The 23096-nt window shown below is 45.5% G+C and overlaps 1 protein-coding gene across 2 annotated transcripts in view; it reads right to left on the bottom strand.

Annotated features, from left to right (window-relative positions):
* The window catches only part of PAX7 (paired box 7), a 124165-nt gene extending 107957 nt beyond the window's left edge, over window positions 1–16208 (bottom strand). The window contains exons 1-4 of one of the 2 annotated variants that reach the window (XM_070759401.1): window positions 16124–16208; window positions 11070–11305; window positions 9684–9813; window positions 3783–3917 (exon numbers count right to left, since the gene is read on the bottom strand). In XM_070759401.1, the coding sequence (XP_070615502.1) occupies window positions 3783–3917; window positions 9684–9813; window positions 11070–11305; window positions 16124–16208 (586 nt within the window). The remainder of the gene's footprint in view (window positions 1–3782; window positions 3918–9683; window positions 9814–11069; window positions 11306–16123) is intronic. The other variant, XM_070759400.1, reaches the window with a different exon arrangement.
* Window positions 16209–23096: the final 6888 nt, after the last annotated feature.

The raw sequence follows: 23096 nt of genomic DNA, 5'->3' as shown, positions 1-23096 counted from the left end.
AAACATTCCCCCCCACACACACACACTAAAAAGTAATTTTCCTTTGAGAGAGGCGAAAAAGAAAAGAGAAAAAGAGGGGAGCAAAGAAAAGCGTGAAGAGAGCGGAGAAAGAGAAAAAAGAAAGGTGGACAGAAAGAGAGAGAAAGAAAAAGAGAGAATGAAAAAAAGAAAGAGAGAAAGAGAGATAAAAGAAAGAGAGGGAAAATAGAAAGGACAGAGAGAAAGAGAAAGAAAGAAAAAAGGGAGAAGGAAGGAGAGAGAAAAGGAAAGAAAGAGACAGAGAGAAAGAGAAAGAAAAGAGAGAAGAAAAGAGAGGAGAGAAAGAAAGAGGTAAAGAGAAAAAAGAGAGAGAGAAAGAGAGAGAGAGAGAAGGAAAAAGAGAAGGAAAGAAATAAAGAGACAGAGAAAGAGAAAGAGAAGAGAGAAAGAGAAGGAAAGAGAGAAAGAAAGAGAGAGAGAGAGAGAGAGAGAAACATCAAAGAGAGAAAGAGTGAAGGAAAGAAAGAGAGAGAAGGGGGGCTGAGGTTCCATTCGATTGCAATATGACCCCCTAAATTCGTCTGACCGCCCCCCCACCCCAAATGCGGGGAGAATCCGTTTTGTTTTTGTTTTTTTTTAAAAGAGCGTTTAACGGGGGGTCCCTCTCGGATTCCTCCTCCGAACGATAGCCGCGAATAATTGAATCTGATGTCTCGCAACCCCCCCTCCCGCCGCCGCCCCCCCAGGTCCCCCGCATCCATCAGCTGTCACGGGAGGTTTCTGGGGACCGTTTTAAAAAGGCTAGAAAGAAAACAGGCAGCGGAATTGATCGCTTTAAACAGAGCCATTTAATGGGGGGCGCGCGCCGAGACTCTCAAAGCAAGTGATCCGTAGTGACTCCGCTTCCCGGGCAGCCGGAGTCCAACACCCCCTCCCCGCGCCGCCCGCCCCGCCCGCCCCCCGTTTTCCCTTTCAACTTTGAAAAAAAAGAAAAAAAAGAAGAGAAAAGAAAAGAAAAAGAAGAAAGAAGAAAAGAAGAAGAAAAAAGGAAAAAGGAAAAAGAAAGAAGAGAAGAAAGGAAAGGAAAAAGAAAAAGGAAGGAAAAGAAGAAAGAAAAAAGAAAAAAGGAAAAAGAGAAAAGAGAAAGGAAAAAAGAAAAAAGAGAAAGAAAGAAGAAAGAAGAGAAAAGAAGGGGAAAAGAAAAAAGGGGAAAAAAAAGAAGAAAGAAAGAAGAAAGGGAAAAAGAAGAAAGGAAAAAGAAAAAAGAAAAAAGAAAAAAGAAAGAGGAAGGAAAAAAAGGAGGGGAAAAAATTCAAACCCCCCCCCCACAGAACACCTCCCCCCCATTTGAACACACAGGCATACACAACACCCCACTCTCAATTCGGATGCTAAAGGTGACAAGGGATCAACACCTCAGTGGGTTTCGCCAAGATGCCCCCCTCCCTTCGCAGGATTTTTTAAAAACTAAACCCCTCCCTTTTCAATTTTTTTATTAGCGGCCTGTTGGAGATTTGTCTTTAAAGATCAGTCAAGCTTTCAAAAAAAATAAATGACAGAGATTTCCCTCTGGGGGCCAATTTGCGTCTCTCCCAATTTTATGTAGAGTTTCTCGGGGGTGAGTTATAGATCATTTCCCCTCCTTCCTCCTCTATTTCCCCCCAGTCTTCTTTCCTCGTCCTTTTTCCTGCTTCTGGTTTGGTTTTTGAAAAAAAAAATAAAACCAACCACTTACGGGGTGTGATTTATTTATTTTGAAGGGATCGCAATTCTCCTAGTATCGGGTCAAATGTTACTTTTTTTTAAAGAAAGGAAACCAAGGTGGAAGTCCATAGGGAGAATTGTGCTGTTTGTATTATTGTGTTAATATCTAAAACTTATCTGTGTTCTCACCTACGTTCAAGACTTCTTAAGAGTTTATTGTAAACATTTAATTGTGGTTGGTTCTCCATTATTGTGAATTCAAACATGCTTTTTTAAAGTGTGAAATATATTGTTTTTTGTTTAAAAAAAAAATACTGCCCCCCCCCCCGAGTTTGTAGGCTTTCTAAAGTCCTCGAACTGGGAAAGGAAATGTAAAAATGTCTAAAATCTCAATGTTTCAGGAATTTATACAGTGCCCCAGTTGAGCGAATGAAGAAGTGTCTTTAATAAACTCTGCATCTAAACTTCCAATGCAAAATAAATTGAAATTAAATATATATATTTTAAAAATCCATTAATTTCTGCTAAAGGTCTCTCCCACCCACCCCATTTAACTGGAAAATATACTAACCCTAATGGTCTTCTAGAATATGAAACAGGTAGAGAAAGAGGTCAATTGGTCTTAAATATACTGTATTTTATATTCAGGTAGACTCCCCAGGTTCAAATACTGGTAAGGGTATGGCCAACTGATAAGAGCAAAATAAGCTTGAAATAGATCTATACTAGTCTCCCTTACTTTTCAATATCAGCAAAATTATGTATGTATATATATATATATATATATATATATATATATATATATACTGCTCAAAAAAACAAGGGGAACACTTAAACAACACAATATAACGCCAAGTAAATCAAACTTATGTGAAATCAAACTGTCCACTTAGGAAGCAACACTGATTGACAATCAATTTCACATGCTGTTGTGCACATTCAACTTGTACAAGTATTCAATGAGAATATTTCATTCATTCAGATCTAGGATGTGCTATCTGAGTGTTCCTTTAATTTTTTTGAGCAGTATATATGTATCTGATTTCTTAGAGCTTTAAAATATTGGGGGGAAAGGCCTTGTAAGATACTACCCAAGACTTTGTATACTTCCAATTTTGTTAACATTTAGTTAATTCCTTAAAAGTGTCAGAAAATGACATCCAAGATTTTTATTACTTTCTCAAAGGTCTTATTCTAGTTTAAATGTCACCTGTCTGAGAATGTCTTCATAGATTAAAGCAAACAACTCATCTCCTCAAAAAAAACCCCACCACAAAAGGTAAAACATTGTCCAAACGGCACATCCAAATTGAAACCAAACACACCCTTTCACATAACTGGAATACACAATAATGATTCTTGCTTATTGGTTTACACAGATTTCCTCTTTCCTGAAATTGTAACTCGCTTGGGTGGGGTGGGGGGCAGACGATTCTTCATTTGATTTAAATGAAGTGTATTATGTTGAACTAGCCACCAGGATGAACTAATCCTTGGAAACAAGTGTACTTATTTTTTGTTTCAGGGCGACAACAAAAAGCAACAATTTCAACATCGCCACAAGATCATTGGTTTCTGGTGCGAAAACTGCCCCTTTTCCCCAGCCACAGAAAACCAGCGTCTCAGGGAATCCAGTAAAGTAGAAATCTTAGATAACTCAAGAGTCCCAACGTGCAGAATTTAATCCAGATGAATAGCAAACTGAAGAGAGTACCAAACAACAGAGTTGGAAGGGACCTTGGAGGTCTTCTAGTCCATCCCTCTGCTCAGATAGGATACCCTAGGCCAGCTCAGACAAACAGCTGTCCATCTATCTTAAGGCATCCAGCAGGGAGATGGGAAAAACTTTAAGTTTGTAAAAAGAAGGAAAATCTTGAAAGCATCCTATAGAATTTCTCTACTGATCGTTGCGAGGAAAATAAATTAATAGCATGAAAGTAGAACGGTATATATAGAAAGCCATCCCACATAGGAAACCTAAATTTCATTTACCCAGGGGGAAAAAAACAGTGCAGGGAGATTGAGAGGAGAACTTCTAAACTTTTGTTTTTTAAAAAAGAGAAGAGGTTGGTTGTTTCTTTTTAAGCAACTCTGCCTACCTTTGTCCCCCAAAATGCCATCGATGCTATGCTTGGCTTTCTTCTCGCAATCTTCCTCCTTCTTCTCGTGATCTTCCTCTTCCTCTTTCTTCCCGAACTTGATTCGGAGCACACGGCTAATCGAACTCACTAAACCTCAGACAGTCAAAGACAGAAGAGGAACATATAAGCTGGTTTGGAAGGGAAGGGGAGGGGACCCCAAAGAGCCCCCCCACCCTAAATAGACAGCGGCCTAGAATTGGAGAAAAGTTACAAGAAGATTCTGGATTGATCTAGATTTGAGATGGTTGCAGCATCTTCTGATGACCTGGTAACGTGGTTTATTTATTTATGTATTTATTCAACTTCTATGCCGCCCAACGCTGAAGGACTTGGAGCGGCTTACAAAATAATAATACAGTACAAAAGATACAAAACAATAAGAGAAGTCGAATATAATATCTAAAATTAACCCCATGATAAAACTCATTTATTATAAAAAGACATAATCACGTACATAAACACCATTCATACAGTTTGGCTACGAAAGATGTACAATTCATGGCCTGCTGGCAGAGCCAGGTCTTTGTGGTCTTACGGAAGGCCAGTAGGGTGGGAGCAGTATGGACATCGGGGGGTAGTTGGTTCTATAGAGCTGGGGCAGCCACAGAGAAGGCCCTACCCCACGGCCCCGCCAAGCTGCATTGCTTAGTGGACGGGACCTGGAGGAAGCCACCTCTGTGTGCTCTTATTGGTCTCTGGGAGGTGAGTGGCAAGAAACGGTCTTGGTCTCGTAGATAGTCTGGCCCTCACCTGGTTGACCAATTTAGGGTTGTTGGACTGGCAGTTTGCGGGACAAGGCCTATCTTCTAGCTCAGGATTAGCAACTTTAAAACTTGGGGACTTCAACTCCCAGAGTTCCTCAGCGACTGAGGAAGAGGAGGAAGAGAAGGCTCAGCAACTGATGAACTATGGGAGTTGGAATCTCCAAGTCTTAAAGTTGAAATGGTTGGAGACTTCCTGTTGAAGATCCGAACCAACCAAGAAATTAATTCCATGGCCAACCAAGTGGATTGATTTCTTTCTACGCCTGGTTACCTGCCTTCCTGTCCAAGAGACTACCTCCATGACCTTGGGAAAGGAGGACATCTCAATCCATCTGTCTGTTCAGATCATTCTCAGCCAGCATGCTGACTAAAAACAACTCCATGCACAAAAAACCCCACAAACCCCAACCCTCAGGATGCATTGTTTAATTCATCCATAGCATTTCCTAAAATGATTGTGTTTGGAAGCTGAGGAGAATGATGTTCCCATCAGCAAATTTTAGGAGAACCACTGTTTCATTTGGAGGCTTCTATTGATGCAGAAGACTTGAAGAGTGACAAACCAAACTTTAAGATGTCACCCAAAGAAACAGACAATATCAGACTATAGAATTTACTGAATATAGCATCCATCCTCTTAAGTGTGAAGAGGAAATCTAGATCAAGAATTACAGAGAACTTTCTATTCAAACTTTTGGCCAAACGTTGAAGTCAGAATCCCTGAAGGCAGGTTGGCAATCAATGGAAACATATTTTGACTTCTCTGCTTTGTATATATATATACACTGCTCAAAAAAAAATAAAGGGAACACTCAAAGAACACATCCTAGATCAGAATGAATGAAATATTCTCATTGAATACTTTGTTCTGTACAAAGTTGAATGTGCACAGCAGCATGTGAAATTGATTGTCAATCAGTGTTGCTTCCTAAGGGGACAGTTTGATTTCACAGAAGTTTGATTTACTTGGAGTTATATTTTGTTGTTTTAAGTGTTCCCTTTATTTTTTTGAGCAGTGCATAAATATAAATAATATAAAAAATATAAATATAAATATAAATATAAATATAAATATAAATATAAATATAAATATAAATATAAATATAAATATAAATATAAATATAAATATAAATATAAATATAAATATAAATATAAATATAAATATAAATATAAATATATTGCACACACACACACACATGTAAGTAACATATTTTTGCTGATAATGAAAAGGAAGGGAGAGTAGTATAGATCCATTTCAAGCCATTTAGCTCTCACCAGCTAGCCATATCCTTACAAGGGTAAATAATCATATCTATATGGCTGTTATTTTTTCCCGTCGAATCACAGAATTTTTTTAAAAATCAATGGAAAAACCCCATATATAACTCTTCCCTGGTGCAAGCTGAGACAGGAGGAGAACCTGTGGCTTAGAGGTTAAAAGCTACTGCCTGGTAGGCAGACTGTCCAGGTTCAAATCCTAGTACGGGTATGGCTAGCTGATGAGAGCTAAATAAGCTTGAAATAGATCTATACTAGTTTTCCTTCATTTTCATTATCAGCAAAAATATGTTGTTACACTTATAGATTATAGTTGTTGTCGGCTATAAAAAGCTTATCTGCCTTGGAATATGGCCACTGGTGGGGCCAGGAGGCAAAAAGAAAGCTGTGATGCTCCTTCCATATACCAGGGTGACTCGACAAAAAATCACACATAACCCTTCCCTGGTACAAGCTGATACAGGAGATGAGCCTGTAGCCTAGAGGCTAAGGCCACTGTCTTACAAGGCAGAGCCCCATGTTAAAATCCCAGTAAGGGTGGGCTACCTGATGAAGGCAGATAAGCCCGAAATAGATCTACAGTAGTCTCCCTTCCTTTTCATTATCAGCAAAAATATGTTACACACACACACACACACACACACACACCACACACACACACACAATGTCTCTGTCTGTCTGTCTGTCTGTCTGTCTGTCTGTCTGTCTGTCTGTCTGTCTGTCTGTCTGTCTGTCTGTCTATCTATGTATCTATATTTTTGAACCCTGAAATAAGTATTGCCAAGCACTCAAAAGCCTGTTTGGGCTTATTATCAGGGGATGTTTATTTTGGGGAAAACAGGATATATATGTAGTCTCCCTTCCTTTTCATTATCAGCAAAATATATTAAATGCATATGTGTGTGTGTGTGTGTGTGTGTGTGTGTGTGATTTTCATTTCATGAAAATCTACGAAAACAAATATTATATATATATAATATATATATTATAATATTTGTTTTCGTAGATTTTCACAGGTACTGGTATGAAGGTCTTGGCATATTCGGGTTTCTTCCCATGTAGGATTTAGAGATTTCTGGCGACGTTCAAACATACATGTACACCCAAGAAAAAAATGACACTCCATCCACAAACAGCTTGGAGGACGAGCCAGAAATGAAATTGGTTTTGCAAACAAACCCGCTGAAACTCACCCAGGCCTTAGTGCTGCAGCAGCTACCCATTTAATTGCGATGGATTAAAATGCGTCCGCTTGCTTCTGTAATAAACGCCCTCCGTCTAATAAAAACAGCAGCCCTTACACATTGCTATTTAATCCCCTGCTGGGTTTTTTGGGGGGGAAGGCTAATTCCTTCTGTGAGTAAACATAGGTGCTTTCTTGGACATTACAATCTTATCTGTCCCTGTGTCAAGAGGCTCAAGGAGAGCTTATTTGTTTATTTACTTTTCAGAATTAATAGTCTGGCGGCAACACTAACCCAAGGAATAGATGACAGGCGACGGGAGCCCTGGTTTGAATGCACCGCGGGTGCGCACCGCAGCCAAACCTCTCCAAGAGAGAATCTTTTTCAACAGGCTGCTTGCTACAGGAGCCCCTGCCTGTAAGCGATTATTTTCAGGATTAAAAAAAAAAGCAGAACCATGAAACAAACGGGGGTGGAACCCAGAATGGCTATCAAGGCCTAGAGAAAATTGAAAAAGGAGGGGGGGGAAATGCAACAGGGATCAGCTCCGCCGTGTAAAGGCTGGGAGCATCTCAAAAAAACCCCTTCCTGCCTTGTACAAAACCTCGTCCTAATAAATACATCAGTGGGATGGGAGACCACAAGTGGCTTTGCAATGGTTTGGACTCATATTTTGGTTGTCAGTTAAGATTACTGTGTGTATTTTTTAACGTTTCTGGCTCTTGTCCAGGCAGCTTTCTTTCGTAGAAGGTAAGATAACTCTGCATGGATGACCGGACACATATATTAATAATCAAATGAGGTTTCTTTCCTTTTTATTAAGGGTGTGGGAAGCTAGGAGCTATCAATCTTTAATTGTAAAAACAAAAATAACAAAAAAAAAAACCCAACCACCCCAAACCACACACACACTTTTATGAATATGCACATTGTAAAAATACTAGTTCAACAGAACTTCTGGCAAGGAAATAGACATAGGAACAGAAGATTGACGACAGAAAAAGACCTCATGGTCCATCTATTCTGCCCTTATACTATTTCCTGTATTTTATCTTAGGATGGATCTATGTTTATCCCAAGCATTTTTAAATTCAGTTCCTGTGGATTTACCAACCACCATGTCTGCTGGAAGTTTGTTCCAAGTATCTACTACTCTTTCAGTAAAATAATATTTTCTCACATTGCTTCTGATCTTTCCCCCAACTAACCTCAGATTGTGTCTCCTTGTTCTTGGGTTCACTTTCCTATTAAAAACACTTCCCTCCTGAACCTTATTTAACCCTTGAACATACTTCAATGTTTCGATCGTGTCCCCCCTTTCCCTTCTGTCCTCCAGACTATACAGATTGAGTTCATGAAGTCTTTCCTGATCAGTTTTATGCTTAAGACCTTCCCCCATTTTTGTAGCCCATCTTTGGACCCATTCAATTTTATCCACATCTTTTTGTAGGTGAGGTCTCCAGAACTGAACACAGTATTCCAAATGGGGTCTCACCAGCACTCTATGCAGCGGGATCACAATCTCCCTCTTCCTACTTGTTATACCTCTAGCTATGCAGCCAAGCATTTTACTTGCTTTCCCTACTGCCTGATTATCTTAAACATTAATAATCTTAAACATTAATGTTGGTGATATTTATCTGCATCCGAGTAAGGCTGGTCTTTAAGCCACTTCGCCAGCCAAATCGTTTCTGCAGGGTCCCACGGTAGAAATATATTGGCCCTCTTTCTCAGATCATGCCTGCTTTCTTTAAATGGTCTCCTTTTTTATTTTTCCTTTTCTTACGAGGGGAACAAATTAAAAATGTTAAAAGGAAGTTTTTGTTTCCTGCAAGGACATCTTCAAATAGCCGTGACTAAAAATTTTGACTTGCAAGTGGGGGGGGGGGAGGCGGGGGAAAGAATCTTGCAATTTTGATATACTGCACTGAAGTTCGGGCTAAAGCAGTGTTTCTCAACCTTGGCTGTTTGAAGATGTGTGGACTTCAACTCCCAGAATTCCCCAGCCAGCATTGCTGGCTGGGGAATTCTGGGAGTTGAAGTCAGCACATCTTCAAACAGCCAAGGTTGAGAAACTCTGGGCTAAAGGGTTGGCCACTGATCTTCATTTCAAAAGTCAACCATAAGCAACTTTGGCCTTCCTCAATAAAGAAGAAGTTAAAACATGGCTTCTAGATTCAACTTCTTCAGATGTCAAGAGTCTACCTATGCCACTTCTACCAAAAACGGTCCCAGTTTGGTTCAAGGGATGTGAACCTCACCAGAAAATCTATGGCTGAAGGAAAATTTTTCCTTCCACGCTGAAATGGTACAGCCCAAGTTCCCATGAAGGTTAAAGAAAGTTTCTGAAAATCCAAAGAGGTTTTCAAATATTCTTGAGACTGCACAGGGCTGCGGCCAAAATTAACTACAGGGTTTGGATTGGTACAAAAAGTGAAATTCCAGATGTGCAAACCCAGTTCTTGTGGCTTGTTTAAACTTGGCCTAAAGTCACGAAGCTGGGTTAACTGGAGCGGAGTCCATTTACAAGGTTTCCCCCTTAAACTGAAGGACGTTTGCTACTGTGGAGCTGTGCGAGAAAATGCAGAATTTAAGAGTTCCTTAAGTCTGTGGTCTGGCTTGCTTCTTCTCACCTGAAGGAACCGTGGTCCTATCGCAGTGTCCATCTTTGAGTAGCCGATCTCGGATCTCCCAGCTAAACATGCCAGGATTCTCCCGCTTGTATTCTTCGATTTTTTTCTCCACGTCTGGAGTGGCAACCTGCTTTTGGGGTCAAGAGGAAGGGAGGGAGGGAGGGAGGGAGGGTGAAGAAGAAGAGAGGGAGAAACAGAGGGAGAATAAGAAAAGAGAAGGCAGGCAGGAATAAAGAAAGAAAGGAAGGAAAGGTGAAGAGGAAGAAATGGAAGGAGAACAACGAGAGTGGAAGGAAGGAAGGGTGAAGAGGAGGAGAGGGAGAAACAGAGGGAGAACAAGAAAAGAGAGAAAGGAAGGAAAGAAGAAATGGGGGGAGAACAGAAAAAAGAGAGGAAGGAAGGAAAGATAGATGAAGAGGAAGAGAGGAAGAAACGGAGGGAGAATAAGAAAAGAGAAGGCAAGCAGGCAGGCAGGAAGGAAAGAAGAAAGGAAGAATGAAGAGGAAGAGAGGGAGAAATGGAAGAAGAACAAGAAAAGAGGGGAAGGAAAGAAGGTAGGAAGGGTGAAGAGGAAGAGAGGGAGAAATGGAGGGAGAACAGAGAAAAGAAAGAGGAAGGAAGGGTGAAAAGAAAGAGAGGGAGAAACAGGGAGAACAAGAAAAGAGAGAAAGGAAGGAAAGAAGACAGGGAGAAACAAAGGGAGAACAGAGAAAAAAGAGAAGGGAGGAAGGAAGGAAAGTAAGGAAGGAATTTAGGTGAAGAGGAAAATAGGGAGAAACGGAGGGAGAACAAGAATAGAGAGGAAGGAAAGAAGGGTGAAGAGGAAGAGAGGCAGAAATGGAGGGAGAACAGAGAAAAGAGAGAGTGGAGGGAGGGAGGAAGGAAAGAAGGAAGAAAAGAAAGGAAGAAAGGTGAAGAGGAAGATAGGGAGAAACGGGGGGAGAACAAGAAAAGAGAGGAACAAGAAAGGAGAGAACAAAAATGCACTTTTAAATTCCACTTCTACAGGCTAACCAACGGAGTGGCTACTAAGCTGGCTTGATCTGGAAGAACTCCACTCCACACTCAACCTAGTCGGCCACCTTCTCCAGGAGGTTGGCTCAGCCACCCTTCCTCCCACCTCTTCAGGAAGGCCAAGGTGCTTTGCCTCTTCAAGGGAGAGACCCAGTTGTGCCCAGGTCTTTTCCAAGAGTAAATTTGAAGAAAGCAGCCAAACCCAGCAGGAAGGAAGCTGCCCCATCACCTGTGGGTCTTACTCGAGGGCCACTTGGTGACATTTCCCCCCTCCTCTCCCTGCCAATCAAAGGTCACCTGATCAGCTCCTGGGGGTCAATGCCCCCACCTCTCCTGTGTGTGGGGGGGCTTCCTCCACCCTCACTCACTCACCCTGGGCTTGCTGCCTCCGATGGCTCCCGGCCGGATGGATCCCGTTTCTTGGTAGCGGCAGAGGATCTTGGAGACGCAGCCGTGCGAGACTCGCAGCTGGCGGGAGATGACACAGGGGCGGATGCCGTGGTGCGCCATCTCCACAATCTTGTGGCGGATGTGGTTGGGCAAGGGGCGCCCGTTGATGAAGACGCCTCCGAGCTGGTTGACTCGCCCTTGGCCCAGCGGGGTTGAGACTGCAGTGGGGGGGGAGAGAGGAGAGGGGGGGGAGAGGTCAAGGTTTGACCTGGCCAGTCAACAAGGGCTGCCCCACTGCTTAGGCCTAGAATACCCAGCATCCATCCAGAATCAGGGGAGCAGATGAGGCTAGGTTGCTTCTCCAATTGGATATACTGTATATTTTCTTCCTCTCTTTTCTTGTTCTCTCTCTATTTCTCCCTTTCTTCCTCTTAACTCTTTCTTTCTTTCTTCCCTCCTTCCTTCCCTTTTCTTGTTCTCCCTGTTTCTCCCTCTTTTCCTCTTCACCTTCCTTCCTTCCTTCTCTTCCTTTCTTCCTTTCTGTATAGCTCAGCTTCTGGCCTGAGAATGGGGGTCCAGTCAAGCCCAGCAAAGAGACCCCCACACCAGTGGAGGTGGACACAAGTCTCTTTCTGAAGGCCACCATACCTTTTTTTGGGGGGGGGGAGGGAAGCTTAATCACCTTGCTGCAAAGCTTTGGTGAAGAACACTGAAGCGAACCCCCCCCCTTTCCTGGGGAGCAGCCAACGTTGGTTTCCTCCTGCACACTTTTATGGGGTGGGTGGGGTGGGTGTGGGTGTCAAATCTTCCAGGTGGGAAGCTGCAAAGTGTGTGTGGGGGGCGTCTCCTCTCCCCCTCTCCTCTCTCGCTCCTCCTTGGTTGATTCTCCGGAAAGGAAAAAAGGGGCACAAGCAGCTGCCTCCTCACCAGTCCTTGCGGGGGAGGGGGGGAGATTAAATTTCCAGAATGCCCCCCCCTTTTACAACACCCCCCCATCTGTCTTCTCTGCATGCCCCATACTATAGTTTGCACTATCTTTGGGGAGACCAGAATGGAATACAGGCACTGGACCCTAGTAACCCTCCCGCCCTCTCTCTCCCTCCCCCTCCCTCTCTCTCTCCCCTTCTCCTTAGGGGGGGAAAAAGAATCCTAACCTATTTGCAGGAATGGGGATTAGGGAGATTTGGGGGATGAGGTGGGACTACGAAGTTGCAGCCATTAAAAGCCCCTTGATTAATGGCTTGGGGGGGCAGCTCCCCTCCTCGGTCCCAGGGGTCTCTTCTTCCTATCATGGATGGGTGTTGGGGGGGGGCATCGGAGATGGGGGTTCCCTTCTTCAGAGTCTGTTTTTTTAAGAGTTGGCGCTTCGAGTTTGTTGGCTGCAATTCCCCTTTCTTTATTTCCCGTGGGGAAAAAGGGGCTTTGGCAGGGGGGGGGGGAGCAAGAGGCGCCCCTCCTGTCTGTCCAAAGTCTCTTTTAGGGGGAGAAATCGCAAGTCGGCATTCGTTCAAGTCAGCCCAGCCAAGTCGGAGAAACGTAGAGGGGCCCAATCCACCAAGGCTGGGTGTCCAGGGCGAGGGGAGAGAGAGGGAGGGAGGGAGAGGGAAAGGAGGGGAGAGAGAGGGAGGGAGAGAGAGAGAGAGAGACCCAGCCGCCAAGACAACCCCCCCCCCCTTGGAGGAGCCAAGGAAAAGTCGTTTTCTCATTTGGGTTGATTTGCTTAATTTCGCAAAGCCCACGGGCGGCCTCAAATAAACACGGCCAAACAGATCCCCCTTTCAAATGGGAACCCCGTTATTTGTTTCGCAACCTACAATGAAAACGAAAAAAATCCCCACACTTCTCTTTGGGAAAATTAAAATGCCCTAAAAAAGAGAAAAATGTGGCGAACTTTCTGCCACAGCTAGCTTTTCAGCAGGCTATATGATAATGTCAATAACAATAACAATAACAATAACAACAACAACAACAACAACAACAACAACAACAACAATAATAATAATAATAATAATAATAATAATAACATAATCATCCCAGGCTCGTTAGTTGGACAAAAGCCAGTCTAAACATCTGGATGATTTGGTACCATGAACTAAATTGCATCGCCTTTACTTTATCTATATATTCTTTTATGTACACTGAGAGCATCTGCACCAAGACAAATTCCTTGTGTGTCCAATCACCCTTGGCCAATAAAGAATTCTATTCTATTTATGCTAGAATGTTGAATGCTGTTATGTCCAAAGATGCCCACTCTTTACACCACCTGGTCTAATTGAATGTGGTTGCGTAAAAAGTGCCTTTTCATTAGTTCCCTCCACTTACCCTGAAGTCGCTTCGGGGGTCAGTCCTGGGTGTGGAACAAATTCAACCAAGCGTGGTTTTTTTAAAAAAATATATTAAACACGGTATTGCTGCCCACTCTGAGCATCTCTGAAGTAGGCGGCTGTTCTCTCCCGCCCCCTCCCCACCGCTCCGCTTTCCACCTAAACGCAAAGGTTTATTAAAGGTTTTCCGCGGGGTTTCCACACACACCCAGCTGCGCTCCCAGCGTTTACATCTGGTTGCCGTTTCATTAAACACCTGGTTCGCTTTCGGTGGCGGTGGTGAAGTTGGACGCCGTAAAAATACAAAATGGGGGAAAAAATACGATTGAAAAAAGGACACAATTCCCACCCTCCCGTCCCCTAAATATTTGAAACAATCTTTTTATCCACTTTAAAAACTTCCCTTTCTGTGTTTTTTTCCCTCCTACTTTTTTTTAAGCGCGGGAGAAAACTAGCCAAAAGCGCACCGTTTTCTTTTGTCAGCCGGATTGGCCAAAAAAACCCAGCTCCGATTTGAAAACAAAGGATTTCCCTAAACCTGAAAGATTTTCGCAACGGCTTGGCTTTCTTAATTATTATTATATTTTTAAAATTAAAACGGAGGGCCGCGCCATCTGCGCCAATTCAAATACATTTTAAAAACTGCCGCGGAGTTCAACTTTCTTTCTGTGCTTTGCAAAGCACAGCCTTAAATTTAAATGTATCAGGGGTTTTCCCCCCACTCTCCTCACCAGGGAGAAATTTCGATTTTGACTTATTATACATTACTCAAAAAATATATATAAAGGGACCACTTAAACAACACAATATAACTCCAAGTAAATCAAACTTCGGTGAAATCAAACTGTCCACTTAGGAAGCAACATCGATTGACAATCAATTTCACATGCTGTTGTGCACATTCAACTTCGTAGAGAACCAAGTATTCCGTGAGAATATTTCAGATCTAGGGTGTGTTCTTTGAGGGTTCCCTTTATTTTTTTTGAGCAGTATAAAAGTCCGTCCTTAATCAAAGCGGCTTCTGCGCCGCGCGGGGCTTAGTGGGGAATTCGTTTTCTCCCCCTCGCTGGTCCAGATCCGAGCAAGCCATCACACTGTGGCTGCCTCATCATATTCATTATCACCATAATAATAATAATAATAATAATAATAATAATAATAATAATAATAATAATAATAATAATAATAATAATAATAATAATAATAATAATAATTTTTTTTAAAAAAAAAATTGAGGGTTTATGCACGTGCGCGGTTCTGCGCGTGCCGCTTTGGCGCGCCCGCCAAAGCCCTGTTTCCAGCCCTCGCCTGGGCTGTTGAATCGAGAATCACGCGCCGCTAATTCGAAGTCACTCGGAGTGGCACCTCATTAGCCACGGCTAAGCCTCGAGTGGGCCATCAGCCGCTGCTTGCCGGCTCGCGGTCATTATTCCCCATCACGGTGTACAAATATTTTGGTAATCCTTTGATCCCCCTTTCTTTTCCCGGACTTTCTCCTCCCCATTCGCCACAGAAGAGCCACTTCAAGCCGATCCCTCGCCGCCCCGTGTGTGTTTTCGCGGCCGGCTCGTGGCTCTCCCGCCTCCCTTGCCAACCCTCCCCGGCTCCCACTTGAGCACGCTTTAAGGGCACCCAATTTGCTTTAATAAATGCAGAAAGAGACCCCTCCGAGTTTGTTTTAATCCCGCAAAGCGGCGCCTCGACGGAGGAGGAGCGGCTACGGAACGGCCGGAGGATGCGAGGATGGAGAGGGAGGGTGGACGTGGAAGCGAGAAGTCTCCTTCGGATTAATTTCACATCCCTTCTTTCCAGATTTTTTTCGGAGAGAGGGAAAGCCGGGAGAGAAAACCGACGCTTCCCCCCCCCTTTGGAAATCTTACTGTTGATTTACTGTGTGGTCAATCCACAGTCACTGAATTTAAACATGCCTGGGATAAACATATATCCATCGTAAAATAAAATACAGGAAATAGTATAAGGGCAGACTAGATGGACCGTGGGGTCTTTTTCTGCCTCCAATCTTCTATGTTTCTATGAAAGCCCACCGCGCGTCGCGCCTTTCTGCCCGGTTCTTAAAAGCAATCAAAAAAGAGTGAATGCAAAAATATTCAATAATTATGGAATAAAACACGATCGTTTGTAAAGATTCGTTTAAAGAGGAGACGGATGGCAACTAAACCCCAGCAAAAACGAGATTTTGCGCGTCAACACTTCATTCTCCCGAAATCTACCAAGTGGCCCTATTCGCATTAATGGGGGATTTGGGGGGGAGGGGGTCCGAAGCTCAAAGCTGTTGCCCCTCCAACCCTACCCCCTTCCAGCTTTCCCCCCATTAGAAAGACCCTCGTTCTACCCGATAGGGAGCCCGGCCGGCGTCTCTCCCCGAAATTCAGCGCCCGTCTCCGGGCATCTTCTACTTCGGAGCCCACTGGGAATTCCGAAAGGCGCGCAAACTTTTGGTTCCTTCGTTGGTTGGAGTTGCAAGTCGGGGGAAATTTTCGTTCCCATGAAGAGGGGGAAGGATGCGGCGTCCCCCCACCCTCCCTGGCCGAAGCGGCATTTTAAGGAACCGCTTTGCGGAGGCAAGAAACTCGGGAAAGGGAGAAAAAGAAACGGCGGCGCATTCTTGTCCAAGGAATCCCGGGCCGGGCCGGCGAGCTTTTCGGCTTTCTTCCCCAGGGGAAAAGGGGTGTGTGTGTGTCCACGTACCTTCCAAGGGGAATCCGGTGCGGGGGTAATTCTGCCCCGGCGCCGGGCGCATCATCCTCGGTACGGTCCCGGGCAGGGAGGCCATGGTCCAGTCCAGATTGCCGAGTTCGGTGGCGGCGGAGAAGAAGAAGCGAAGGAAGCGCCGGAGTTTTGGTGTGGGTTTTTTTGGTCCCTTTCTCGAGGCGGAGCGGCAAAGAAGTGAGGGGGGGGGGGTCAAGGCAACCCTCCCCGAACCTCTCTTCCCTCCGGGGGAGGGGGAAGCGCCTGCACGGCTTTCCTTCAAAGCGGGGGAGGGAAGGAGCGCCCCGATTCAGCGGCTGGCACCGGGGCGCACACGCTGCCGCGGATTTCTCCTTCTCTCCCTTTGCCCCGGCTCGGCTCCTTTGGATTTTGTGCTACTTGGGGGGGGGGGACACGGGAGGAAGGGAGGGAGGGGGGCTGCTAGGAAGGCGGAAAAAAGCGTGGTCGGAAAGAAGGTGGAGAGAGAGAAAATGAAAAACAACAACAATCCAGGGAACTTTCAGTCAGGCTGGGCGTGTTAAGGGAGTCCGTCCGGAGCTCGCCTCGCCTTTCTCTGCGCGCCCCCCCCCGCCCCGCCAGCCCCCTTCCCAAGCTTCTTTTTATTCACGAGCTGAAGGGAGAGGCGGCAGCGAGGAAGCCGGCGGGGGAGGGGGCAGGCTAGAGGGACCCCCCCTCCATTCCCTCCCTCCCCGTTTGCGCCTTCTCCTTCTTTTTTGCAAGGGCTCACCCCGAGAGATCGCGATCTCTCTCTCGCCTGGGGGGGGGGGTGTCTCCCTCCGGTTTATCCCCGCCGCCCGGCTTCTTCTGGCGAAGTTGAGGTGGGGGGACGCCTTCCTTCCCACCCACCCCGCCCCTCCCTCTCCCAAAGCCCGGGGTGTGGGGGAAAGGAAAAATCAGGAAGAGGCCGATGTCTGCTTTCCACCCCCATCATCCACAACCGAGGAGGATGGAATCTGCGACGGGGCGCCTCCGAGGGGCGGCGGGGAAGGGGGCGCTGACCCCCCCTCTTGCTCCGTCCTACGGGGTCGATGGGGCTTTTGGGGAGGGTCCGGCTAATTAAAACCCACCTTGGGACGGGTTCGCCTGCCAGGAAAGCCCAACAGGGCTGGGACCCCCACCCAAAACTCGGGCGAGGGGGATTCTCCACCCCGCAGGCTCCTTCCTGGTCGTGCAAGACCCCTCCCCTTTCCCCCTTAGGGTCGGAGGCAAGCGATGGTTCGGGAAGGATGCCATCAGGCGCTTTAGCATTTTATACTTATATACCGCTCCGCAGTGCTTTACAGCCCTCTCTAAGCGGTTTACAGAGAGCAAGTGTCTTGCCCCCAACAATCCTCCTTTTACCGATCCCGGAAGGATGGGAGGAGGCTGAGTCAACCTTGAGCCTCCCGAGATTCGATCTGCCAAACTGCTGGCGGCCGGTGATCAGAGGAAGTAGTTCGCAGTACTGCCCTCTAACCCAGGGGTCCCCAACCTTGGCAACTTAAGACTTGGAGACTTCAACTCCCAGAGTTCCTCAGCCAGCAAAGCAAAGCAAAGCTGGCTGAGGAACTCTAGGAGTTGAAGTCCCCAAGTCTTAAAGGTGCCAAGGTTGGGGACCCCTGCTCTAACCACTGTGCCCCAAAGGCTTTCCCAAAATCTCAGCCAGCTCCTGGGCTCCTTTGCCTGCAAGAAGGCTCTGTCCGTCGCAAAGCAGGGCACTCCGGGCAGACCCTGCGCAGCCCCCTCCGGGCAGACCCTGCGCAGCTCCCACCCCGCTTTAGCCTTGCACCCATCCACCCCAAAGCTCTGGAGAAAGCGAGGTGCGCTCAGATCTCTTCCCCCCACTGTTTCCCCCTCACCTGGATCCTTCTTAACTAGAGGGGTTTTGGTGGGGAGGGGAAAGGAAAGCACCCCGAAAAACCACAACGGCTTTCCGAGAGGGGCTGAAGAATAATGGTGTGCCATAATTTTCTTTTAAAGAAATGTTTTTTTAAAAAGCACTGTGTTTTTTTAAAAAAAAACATTTATTGGCTGAAATGTATATATAAATGTTTATAAATGTTTATAAATGTTATGCCCTTAACAAAACCAGGGTGGGTGGTGTGTAGAAATTACACACACACACACACACACACACTGCTCAAAAAAAAATAAAGGGAACACTCAAATAACACATCCTAGATCTGAATGAATGAAATATTTTCATTGAATACAAAGTTGAATGTGCATAACAGCAGGTGAAATTGTCATTTGGTGTTGCTTCCTAAGTGGACAGTTTGATTTCACAGAAGTTTGATTTACTTGGAGTTATATTGTGTTGTTAAGTGTCCCCCCCCTTTTTTTTTGAGCAGTGTGTATTTAGAAGGGGACTAGAAGCTCTCAAGGCCTTTAAGGTAGGAAGGAAAGGTGAGCAGGGAAGGGGTTGAACCCTGGAAAGAGACAGCAAAAAGTCCACTGTCTGGCTGCCTTTGGGGACAACCCTCAGTGGCCCCATGTTCCCCAGCCAGCATGGGCTAGCGTGGTTCTTGAAAAGCACAGCCCCAGCTACAGCGATCCCCTGCAAGAATCACTCTTCAATTTTCTAGAAATTGGATTGGAACTCCAGGTTCTTTCTCCATAGAGAAAGACCCCACCTCACTCCCTTTCCCATCATCCCTTACTTCCCTTGTTTGGGCATGAGGGTGGGAACTGTAGTGACAAACCTTAGCTTCCCCCCACACACATGCATACACACACACACACACACTCAAGCACGCAGGACACAAATTGTCCCCCCTTTACAGTGAAAACAAGCCCCAAATAATACACCAGATTTGCAGATAGCCATGTTGACGGAGATTCAACACACTATACACTAGGACAGGGGTCTCCAATCTTGGCAACTTTAAACACTGGTGGACTTCAACTCCCAGAATTCTCCAACCATCATGGCTCAAACCTGGCAACTTTTAAGACTGGTGGACTTCAACTCCCAGAATTCTCCAGCCAGCATAGCTCAAACCTGGCAACTTTTAAGACTGGTGGACTTCAACTCCCAGAATAATCCAACCAGCATAGCTCAAACCTGGCAACTTTTAAGACTGGTGGACTTCAACTCCCAGAATAATCCAACCAGCATAGCTCAAACCTGGCAACTTTTAAGACTGGTGGACTTCAACTCCCAGAATTCTCCAGCCAGCATAGCTCAAACCTGGCAACTTTTAAGACTGGTGGACTTCAACTCCCAGAATTCTCCAACCATCATGGCTCAAACCTGGCAACTTTTAAGACTGGTGGACTTCAACTCCCAGAATTCTCCAGCCAGCATAGCTCAAACCTGGCAACTTTTAAGACTGGTGGACTTCAACTCCCAGAATTCTCCAACCATCATGGCTCAAACCTGGCAACTTTTAAGACTGGTGGACTTCAACTCCCAGAATTCTCCAGCCAGCATAGCTCAAACCTGGCAACTTTTAAGACTGGTGGACTTCAACTCCCAGAATTCTCCAACCATCATGGCTCAAACCTGGCAACTTTTAAGACTGGTGGACTTCAACTCCCAGAATTCTCCAGCCAGCATAGCTCAAACCTGGCAACTTTTAAGACTGGTGGACTTCAACTCCCAGAATTCTCCAGCCAGCATAGCTCAAACCTGGCAACTTTTAAGACTGGTGGACTTCAACTCCCAGAATAATCCAACCAGCATAGCTCAAACCTGGCAACTTTTAAGACTGGTGGACTTCAACTCCCAGAATTCTCCAACCATCATGGCTCAAACCTGGCAACTTTTAAGACTGGTGGACTTCAACTCCCAGAATTCTCCAGCCAGCATAGCTCAAACCTGGCAACTTTTAAGACTGGTGGACTTCAACTCCCAGAATTCTCCAACCATCATGGCTCAAACCTGGCAACTTTTAAGACTGGTGGACTTCAACTCCCAGAATAATCCAACCAGCATAGCTCAAACCTGGCAACTTTAAGACTGGTGGACTTCAACTCCCAGAATAATCCAACCATCATGGCTCAAACCTGGCAACTTTTAAGACTGGTGGACTTCAACTCCCAGAATTCTCCAGCCAGCGTAGCTCAAGTTTAAGACTGGTGGACTTCAACTCCCAGAATTCTCCAGCCAGCGTAGCTCAAACCTGGCAACTTTAAGACTGGTGGACTTCAACTCCCAGAATTCTCCAGCCAGCGTAGCTCAAACCTGGCAACTTTAAGACTGGTGGACTTCAACTCCCAGAATTCTCCAGCCAGCGTAGCTCAAACCTGGCAACTTTAAGACTGGTGGACTTCAACTCCCAGAATTCTCCAGCCAGCGTAGCTCAAACCTGGCAACTTTAAGACTGGTGGACTTCAACTCCCAGAATTCTCCAGCCAGCATAGCTCAAACCTGGCAACTTTAAGACTGGTGGACTTCAACTCCCAGAATTCTCCAGCCAGCGTAGCTCAAACCTGGCAACTTTAACACTGGTGGACTTCAACTCCCAGAATTCTCCAGCCAGCGTAGCTCAAACCTGGCAACTTTAAGACTGGTGGACTTCAACTCCCAGAATTCTCCAGCCAGCATAGCTCAAACCTGGCAACTTTAAGACTGGTGGACTTCAACTCCCAGAATTCTCCAGCCAGCGTAGCTCAAACCTGGCAACTTTAAGACTGGTGGACTTCAACTCCCAGAATTCTCCAGCCAGCGTAGCTCAAACCTGGCAACTTTAAGACTGGTGGACTTCAACTCCCAGAATTCTCCAGCCAGCATAGCTCAAACCTGGCAACTTTAAGACTGGTGGACTTCAACTCCCAGAATTCTCCAGCCAGCGTAGCTCAAACCTGGCAACTTTAACACTGGTGGACTTCAACTCCCAGAATTCTCCAGCCAGCGTAGCTCAAACCTGGCAACTTTAAGACTGGTGGACTTCAACTCCCAGAATTCTCCAGCCAGCGTAGCTCAAACCTGGCAACTTTAAGACTGGTGGACTTCAACTCCCAGAATTCTCCAGCCAGCGTAGCTCAAACCTGGCAACTTTAAGACTGGTGGACTTCAACTCCCAGAATTCTCCAGCCAGCGTAGCTCAAACCTGGCAACTTTAAGACTGGTGGACTTCAACTCCCAGAATTCTCCAGCCAGCGTAGCTCAAACCTGGCAACTTTAAGACTGGTGGACTTCAACTCCCAGAATTCTCCAGCCAGCGTAGCTCAAACCTGGCAACTTTAAGACTGGTGGACTTCAACTCCCAGAATTCTCCAGCCAGCATAGCTCAAACCTGGCAACTTTAAGACTGGTGGACTTCAACTCCCAGAATTCTCCAGCCAGCGTAGCTCAAACCTGGCAACTTTAAGACTGGTGGACTTCAACTCCCAGAATTCTCCAGCCAGCATAGCTCAAACCTGGCAACTTTAAGACTGGTGGACTTCAACTCCCAGAATAATCCAACCAGCATAGCTGGCTGGAGAATTCTGGGAGTTGAAATCCAGCAGTCTTAAAGTTGCCAAGTTTGAGGACCTTGGCCATAAAACATGGTCAACATGACTTCAACATGAAAACTCAACATTTATGAAGTCTCGTAAATGTTGAGTTTGCTCCACTCAACAAAAATTAAGGGAGGCGTCCTCAAACTATGGACCTGATGAAAGACATCGAAGGCAGATCTCTTTCTTCTACACAACACAGTTGTCTTTCGCTCAAAGGCCAGGAACTAACCAACTCACTCCTGCTGGAAACCTTGTTTCATTTCCTCCAGAAAGGGCATCTCAAGGAAAGGGGCTGATTTTATAGTCCACCATTCCAGCTTCAGTAACCAGGATGGTAGCCAAGGGATAGAAAGCCCTCAACAGCTGGGGTTCAAGAATGTGGGAAGCTCTATTTGCCGTTGGCACAAAAAGTCTCCTGTAGAGTTGCAAAGGGGATGGAAATGTACATTTGTACAAAAGTCTTGTTTTTCATCAAACCCATCAAATCTTCGGGACCACCTTCTGCCACATACTCCCAGCAGCCAGTTAGAACCCACAGTCGGCCTTCTCCTGGGTCTCATCAGTCAAACAATGTTAGCTGGTGGGCCTGCGGGGAAGGGTCTTCTCTGTGGGGGCTCTGACTCTATGGAACCAACTGCCTCCGGAGATTCGCACCCTTCCCACCTCACTGGCCTTCCATAAAGTCGTAAAGACCTGGCTCTATTGGTGGGTCTGGAACTGTTGAATGTGTGGAATCCTGGATTTGCTAGGAAGTAAGTGCGAGTATGTATGCTGGCTGGGTTTTATTAAATTTTTAATACTGTTTTTATGTATTGTTCTTTTACTTATTGGAAGTCGCCCAGAGTCCTTGGGCAGCATACAAGAACCATAGATGATAGATAGATAGATAGATAGATAGATAGATAGATAGATAGATAGATATATGGATAGATGGATAGATGGATAGATGGATAGAGATAGATAGATAGATGGATAGAGATAGATAGATAGATAGATAGATAGATAGATAGATAGATAGATAGATGAAGGAGGGGGTGGGGGAGTAGGTGAAAGGAGGGGAACATGGGTCTTGGAGTTGAGGCTCAGCAGAAACAGATGATTGTCTCTAGAATATCAGCCATGAGAGGCTCCAAAACTTGTTCCTCTTTTTTGGGAGTAGGAAAGAGCTACTTATGGTGACCTCTTTCCCTTGCTTCCATGATTTCCTCACCTGTCCGTTTCTATGGGAACCAGAGATGAAACCCCACCACCCCTATTAACCTCTATGAGGCGCCCTCTTCGGTTTTTGGCTCACCTGGGAGGAAAGAGCCCATCCGTCCTGTGGCTTCCTTGACAACAGAAGGAGTTGAGTTGGATTCTTCTCCATCATTATCATCATCAAAAACCCTTTTGAGAAGGAGAAGTTCTCAGCAGCCTGTGTCCTAGACGTTGTCCTGATAGACATGGTGAAGGTTGGAAGCTTCAAGACATGGAAGGACCTAGTTGATTTTCCTCCGGACAGAGAAGTTTGGGAGCTCTTTTTCTC

Source organism: Erythrolamprus reginae, chromosome 8, assembly GCF_031021105.1.
Source record: "Erythrolamprus reginae isolate rEryReg1 chromosome 8, rEryReg1.hap1, whole genome shotgun sequence".
Taxonomy (NCBI): Eukaryota; Metazoa; Chordata; class Lepidosauria; order Squamata; family Dipsadidae; genus Erythrolamprus; species Erythrolamprus reginae.
Note: the sequence above shows the minus strand (reverse complement) of the source record. Positions and strands in the feature narration are given on the sequence as shown.